Source organism: Salmo salar, unplaced genomic scaffold (genome assembly GCF_905237065.1).
Source record: "Salmo salar unplaced genomic scaffold, Ssal_v3.1, whole genome shotgun sequence".
Lineage (NCBI taxonomy): Eukaryota > Metazoa > Chordata > Actinopteri > Salmoniformes > Salmonidae > Salmo > Salmo salar.
The window spans coordinates 82,101-90,000 of record NW_025547245.1 but is presented as its reverse complement, the minus strand read 5'-3'; the positions used below and the strand labels follow the sequence as shown (position 1 = coordinate 90,000).

General features: G+C 46.4%; 1 protein-coding gene across 1 annotated transcript in view; it reads left to right on the top strand.

Moving 5' to 3' along the window:
* LOC123731750 (E3 ubiquitin-protein ligase RNF216) overlaps positions 1–7,900 on the top strand; it is a 48,916-nt gene that overhangs the window by 11,557 nt on the left and 29,459 nt on the right. Inside the window, exons 9-13 of the mRNA XM_045711155.1 lie at positions 1,406–1,542; positions 3,114–3,164; positions 3,695–3,832; positions 4,253–4,401; positions 6,354–6,432. Of these exons, the coding sequence (XP_045567111.1) occupies positions 1,406–1,542; positions 3,114–3,164; positions 3,695–3,832; positions 4,253–4,401; positions 6,354–6,432 (554 nt within the window). The remainder of the gene's footprint in view (positions 1–1,405; positions 1,543–3,113; positions 3,165–3,694; positions 3,833–4,252; positions 4,402–6,353; positions 6,433–7,900) is intronic.

Here is a 7,900-nt window from a genome sequence, read left to right as displayed (position 1 = left end):
TAACTATCTCTCTGTTCCCTCCAGGTAACCCCTAACCCTGTAACTATCTCTCTCCATCAGGTCCAGTTAACCCCTAACCCTGTAACTATCTATCTCTCTGTTCCCTCCAGTTAACCCCTAACCCTGTAACTATCTCTCTCTACGTCAGGTCCAGTTATCCCCTAACCCTGTAACTATCTCTCTCTCTCTCTGCTCCCTCCAGTTATCCCCTAACCCTGTAACTATCTCTCTCTCTCTCTGTTCCCTCCAGTTATCCCCTAACCCTGTAACTATCTCTCTCTACATCAGGTCCAGTTATCCCCTAACCCTGTAACTATCTCTCTCTCTCTCTGCTCCCTCCAGTTATCCCCTAACCCTGTAACTATCTCTCTCTACATCAGGTCCAGTTATCCCCTAACCCTGTAACTATCTCTCTCTCCATCAGGTCCAGTTAACCCCTAACCCTGTAACTATCTCTCTCTACATCAGGTCCAGTTAACCCCTAACCCTGTAACTATCTCTCTCTCCATCAGGTCCAGTTATCCCCTAACCCTGTAACTATCTCTCTCTCGTTCCCTCCAGTTATCTCCTAACCCTGTAACTATCTCTCTCTACGTCAGGTCCAGTTAACCCCTAACCCTGTAACTATCTCTCTCTGTTCCCTCCAGTTGTCCCCTAACCCTGTAACTCTCTCTCTCTGTTCCCTCCAGTTGTCCCTTAACCCTGTAACTATCTCTCTCTCTGTTCCCTCCAGTTAACCCCTAACCCTGTAACTATCTCTCTCTCTGTTCCCTCCAGTTATCCCCTAACCCTGTAACTATCTCTCTCTCTCTCTCTCTCTGCTCCCTCCAGTTATCCCCTAACCCTGTAACTATCTCTCTCTACATCAGGTCCAGTTATCCCCTAACCCTGTAACTATCTCTCTCTACATCAGGTCCAGTTATCCCCTAACCCTGTAACTATCTCTCTCTCTGTTCCCTCCAGTTATCCCCTAACCCTGTAACTATCTCTCTGTTCCCTCCAGTTAACCCCTAACCCTGTAACTATCTCTCTCTACATCAGGTCCAGTTAACCCCTAACCCTGTAACTATCTCTCTCTCTCTCTGTTCCCTCCAGTTATCCCCTAACCCTGTAACTATCTCTCTCTCTCTCTGCTCCCTCCAGTTATCCCCTAACCCTGTAACTATCTCTCTCTCTGTTCCCTCCAGTTGTCCCCTAACCCTGTAACTATCTCTCTCTCTCTGTTCCCTCCAGTTGTCCCCTAACCCTGTAACTATCTCTCTCTCTGTTCCCTCCAGTTGTCCCCTAACCCTGTAACTATCTCTCTCTCTCTGTTCCCTCCAGTTATCCCCTAACCCTGTAACTATCTCTCTCTACATCAGGTCCAGTTATCCCCTAACCCTGTAACTATCTCTCTCTCCGTCAGGTTCACTGAAGTTAGAGAGGAGGATGTACTTCCTGGAGAAGAATCGTCGTGGCTGCAGGACGTACGGAGCGGCGCTGGACCCTTCACTACAGAGAGAGATCACCTTCTATCAACAGAAAGCCAAGGAACATGCTGAGGTACACACACTCTCACTGCACACACACTCTCACTGCACACACACTCTCACTGCACACACACTCTCACTGCACACACACACTCACTGCACACACACACACACACACTCTCACTGCACACACACACTCTCACTGCACACACACTCTCACTGTACACACACTCTCTCACTGCACACACACACACTCACTGTACACACACACACACACTCTCACTGTACACACATACACACACTCTCACTGTACACACACACACACTCTCACTGTACACACACTCTCACTGTACACACACACACTCTCACTGTACACACACACACTCTCACTGTACACACACACACACTCTCACTGCACACACACACACACACACACACTCACTGCGCACACACACTCTCACTGCACACACACACACACTCTCACTGCACACACTCTCACTGCACACACTCTCTCACTGCACACACTCTCTCACTGCACACACTCTCTCACTGCACACACACTCTCACTGCACACACACACACACTCTCACTGCACACACACACTCTCACTGCACACACACACACACACACACACACACACACACACACACACACACACACACACACACACACACACACACACACACACACGCTCTCACTGTACACACACACGCTCTCACTGTACACACACACGCTCTCACTGCACACACACACACTCTCTCACTGCACACACACACTCTCTCACTGTACACACCACACACTCTCACTGTACACACACACACACTCACTGTACACACACACACACTCACAGTACACACACACACCTCTCACTGCACACATACACACACACACACACACACACACACACACTCTCTCACTGTACACACACACACTCTCACTGCGCACACACACACACACACACACTCTCACTGTACACACACTCTCACTGTACACACACACACACTCACTGTACACACACTCTCACTGTACACACACACACACGCTCTCACTGTACACACACACACTCTCACTGTACACACACACACTCTCACTGTACACACACACACTCTCACTGTACACACACACACTCTCACTGTACACACACACACTCTCACTGTACACACACACACACTCTCACTGTACACACACATACACTCTCACTGGGTCAGGGCCTGTTATATAACTGATGAGGGGTCAGGGGTCAGGGCCTGTTATATAACTGATGAGGGGTCAGGGGTCAGGGCCTGTTATATAACTGATCAGGGGTCAGGGGTCAGGGCCTGTTATATAACTGATGAGGGGTCAGGGGTCAGGGCCTGTTATATAACTGATGAGGGGTCAGGGGTCAGGGCCTGTTATATAACTGATCAGGGGTCAGGGGTCAGGGCCTGTTATATAACTGATGAGGGGTCAGGGGTCAGGGCCTGTTATATAACTGATGAGGGGTCAGGGGTCAGGGCCTGTTATATAACTGATGAGGGGTCAGGGGTCAGGGCCTGTTATATAACTGATGAGGGGTCAGGGGTCAGGGCCTGTTATATAACTGATCAGGGGTCAGGGGTCAGGGCCTGTTATATAACTGATGTTCTCTCTCTCTGTGTGCAGCATGAAGACTTCCTATTGGCTCTGCAGGTTAATGAGGAGGAGTATGAGAAGGTACATCTACCCAAACACCACTTCCTGTCTCTCTCTGTCTCTTTCTCTCTCTCTCTCTACCTCTCTTTCTCTGTCTGGCTGTCTTTGTAGGACGGACAGCTGATAGTGTGGGTGTTGGGTCCTGTAGTGAACGTCTGTCTCTCTCTCTCTCTGTCTCTCTCTCTCTGTCTCTCTGTCTCTCTCTCTCTCTCTCTCTCTCTCTGTCTCTCTCTCTCTCTCTCTCTCTCTCTCTCTCTCTCTCTCTCTCTCTCTCTCTCTCTCTCTGTCTCTGTCTCTGTCTCTCTCCCTCTTTCTCTGTCTGTCTCTCTCTTTCTCTGTCTCTCTCTCTCTGTCTCTCTCTGTCTCTGTGTCTGTCTCTGTGTCTCTCTCTCTCTCTCTCTCTCTCTCTCTCTCTCTCTCTCTCTGTCTCTCTCTCTCTCTGTCTGTCTCTCTCTGTCTCTCTCTCTGTCTCTCTCTCTCTCTCTGTGTCTCTCTGTCTCTCTCTCTCTGTCTCTCTCTCTCTGTCTCTGTGTCTCTCTGTCTCTCTGTAGGACGGACAGCTGATCGAGTGTGGGTGTTGCTGTGGGGACTTTGCCTTCGAGAAGATGACCCAGTGTTCTGATGGACATCTGTTCTGTAAAGAATGTCTGGTTAAATACGCCGAGGAGGCTGTGTTCGGGTCAGGACAGGTACGGAGGGGGGTTGGGTAGGGTGGCTGTTCCATGCTATGTGGTTAAGGTGTTAACACTGTGTGCGTTTGTGTGTGTGTGTGGTGCGTTTGTGTGTGTGTGTGGTGCGTTTGTGTGTGTGTGGTGCGTTTGTGTGTGTGTGGTGCGTGTGTGTGTGTGTGTGTGTGTGGTGCGTTTGTGTGTGTGTGTGGTGCGTTTGTGTGTGTGTGTGTGGTGCGTTTGTGTGTGTGGTGCGTTTGTGTGTGTGCGTGTGTGTGTGTGGTGCGTTTGTGTGTGTGTGTGTCTGTGTGTGTGTGGTGCCTGTGTGTGTGTGGTGCGTTTGTGTGTGTGTGTGTGTGTGGTGCGTTTGTGGTGTGTGTGGTGCGTGCGTGGTGTGTGTGTGTGCGTGCGTGCGTGTGTGTGTGTGTGTGATCGTTCCAGTCATCTCTCAGCTGTATGGAAGGAGGCTGTCCTTGTTCCTTCCCGGTGTGTGAGTTGGAGAAGGTTTTACCGGAGACGGTGTTGTGTAAATACTACGAGAGGCAAGCTGAGGAGGCCGTGGCTGCTACCTGCGCTGACGAACTCGTACGGTACGACCATACAATTACAAACACCAAGATGGACGGCAACCTTCTTGGGATGTTTTTGGTTCTAAAAGGTCAGCCATGTTGTTTCGGGGAGATGGGTAACCGTGGCGATACCAGTGCTGTGATAAGATGGTGTAAATAAAATAATAATAATAATTCAAATAATGAATGTGAAGAATTTATCTGCGTTGTTAGATAAATATCCAGACCGTTTTAGAGGAGCGGTTTTATACATTTTCTCAAATTAAATGCCGATATGCAAAAGGATTTAAGACCTGTTTGCGTCTTTTCAGCCTCTGCGACTGTCGCGACTTCCGTCGTTACGGTTACCGGACTGCCACAGCGACCCGCGTCAAAATCCTCCCCTGACAACAACCCAGATGCAGGAGTTTTACAATTCTCTGGTTTTGATACGACCTGCTTTTTTTATTTAGTCTGTGGCAGTCAGATATTTTCTGTAAGATCGCCCATTACTTTGTAAATAATGACGATGTGGGTTTATTTGCCTTTTTATAATAATTAATCAAAAGTTAGCTAAAGTTATTTAAGATTTGGTCAGTTATAAAGTCTGGTCGTTATTTTTTTTAAACTGGCTAGTCACCTAGCTAACTAGCTATCAATAAAAATAAACATTGTTTAGGAAGGTGCTTTTAGTTACCGTGGCTCGCTACGTTGTCATACAGAGGCTGTCCTTTTGTTTAGAGTTTTTCACAACGACAGCGACAAGTTTGGATGTCGGACGACGACAGAATGTTCTAGAGACGACGACAGAATGTTCTAGAGACGACGACAGAATGTTCTAGAGACGACGACAGAATGTTCTAGAGACGTCGACAGAATGTTCTAGAGACGTCGACAGAATGTTCTAGAGACGACGACAGAATGTTCTAGAGACGTCGACAGAATGTTCTAGAGACGACGACAGAATGTTCTAGAGACGACGACAGAATGTTCTAGAGACGACGACAGAATGTTCTATAGACGACGACAGAATGTTCTAGAGACGACGATAGAATGTTCTAGAGACGACAATAGAATGTTCTAGAGACATGTCGATAGGACTATAAACCAGCCTTTAGACAGTCGGACGACAACAGAATGTTCTAGAGACATGGCGATGGACGGACTATAAACCAGCCTTTAGACAGTCGGACGACAACAGAATGTTCTAGAGACGTGGCGATGGACGGACTATGAACCAGCCTTTAGACAGTCGGACGACAACAGAATGTTCTAGAGACATGTCGATAGACGGACTATAAACCAGCCTTTAGACAGTTGGAAACGCAACAAGTACTGATATTGTATCATATAACAGCACTCACAGCTGTCCAAGAAAACTCAAATGTAGACGTTTTGTGGTCTGTTTTACATATATTTGTTTAGAGGCTATTTTATACAGAAAAAATGTGTATAAAACCCATATAAACTGAATTTACAAATTAGGACAATATTTTAGGTTTCTGAAAGAGCCTCTGTCAAAAAAAAAAAAATGAATTCATCCAAAACTGAGGCTTCAAAGCAAAAATGAAGATGTTTATTTAAACATGGTGGTCGAAACGTGAATCATAAGAGAAGAGAATAATTAGGAGAAAACAAAAACACAAGCTTTCCTCCTCATTCTAAATAGTATTTTAGATTTGATTATAATTATGTTCTGATATCAAATGCCTTACTTTTTTATTTCGCTGCGTAGTAAAAATCTGTGTTTCTTACCTCTACTGTCACTCATTCCAAATTAGACTGGTTTGGATTTCTCCCTGACCAAGATGGCTGCCGTTTTCAGCCCGTTCTGGAACTCTGAAGTGTTTATGATAAAACCAGTCTAGTCATTTTATTAATAGGATCTCTGTTGATATGACTCTCCTGCTGTCTGTCTGTGTGTTACGGAAATGGTTTCTAGAATGTTCTTGACCTGCTCGGTCTATAACTGTCTTTTTTTTTTCTATCTCCAGTTGTCCGTCCTGTAACTTCCCAGCGTTGTTGGATAAAGGTGTGTCTCTGTTCAGCTGTCCCAACCCTCGCTGTCGGAAGGTGAGTTGACGCAATTGTAGGATACTGTCCTTTTTTAGTCGAGGAAATAAAATCACGTGAGATGAAACAAATTGGCTACGTTATCTACAGCCATCCACATCATTCACTTCAACCCTGAACCTTAACTACATCTCGTAATGAATAATGTGGAAATTGAGGTGACTAAACTACTTGGAGCTACCCTGGATTGTAAAACTGTCCTGGTTAAAAACATATTGATACAACAGTAGCTAAGATGGGGAGAAGTCTGTCCATAATAAAGCGCTGCTCTACCTTCTTAACAGCACTATCAACAAGGCAGGTCCTACAGGCCCTAGTTTCTACCTTCTTAACAGCACTATCAACAAGGCAGGTCCTACAGGCCCTAGTTTCTACCTTCTTAACAGCACTATCAACAAGGCAGGTCCTACAGGCCCTAGTTTCTACCTTCTTAACAACACTATCAACAAGGCAGGTCCTACAGGCCCTAGTTTCTACCTTCTTAACAGCACTATCAACAAGGCAGGTCCTACAGGCCCTAGTTTCTACCTTCTCAACAGCACTATCAACAAGGCAGGTCCTACAGGCCCTAGTTTCTACCTTAACAACACTATCAACAAGGCAGGTCCTAGTTTATACCTTCTTAACAACACTATCAACAAGGCAGGTCCTACAGGCCCTAGTTTCTACCTTCGTAACAACACTATCAACAAGGCAGGTCCTACAGGCCCTAGTTTCTACCTTAACAACACTATCAACAAGGCAGGTCCTACTGGCCCTAGTTTCTACCTTCTTAACAACACTATCAACAAGGCAGGTCCTACAGGCCCTAGTTTCTACCTTCGTAACAACACTATCAACAAGGCAGGTCCTACAGGCCCTAGTTTCTACCTTCTTAACAACACTATCAACAAGGCAGGTCCTACTGGCCCTAGTTTCTACCTTCTTAACAACACTATCAACAAGGCAGGTCCTACAGGCCCTAGTTTCTACCTTCTTAACAACACTATCAACAAGGCAGGTCGTACAGGCCCTAGTTTCTACCTTCTTAACAACACTATCAACAAGGCAGGTCCTACAGGCCCTAGTTTTGTCCCACCTGGGCTACTGTTCAGTCGTGTGGTCAGGTGCCACAAAGAGGGACTTGGGAAAATGTAAAATTGTCTCAGAACAGGGCAGCAGGGCTGGCCCTTAGATGTACACAGAGAACAAACATTAATAATATACATGTCAATCTCTCCTGGCTCAAAGTGGAGGAGAGATTGACTTCATCACTACTTGTATTTATGAGAGGTATTGACATGTTGAAATCAACGAGCTGTCTGTTTAAACTACTGGCACACAGCTCAGACACCCATACATACCCCACAAGACATGGCACCAGAGGTCTCTTCACAGTCCCCAAGTCCAGAACAGACTATGGGAGGCGCCACAGTACCACATAGAGCCATGACTACATGGAACTCTATTCCACATCCGGTAACTGATG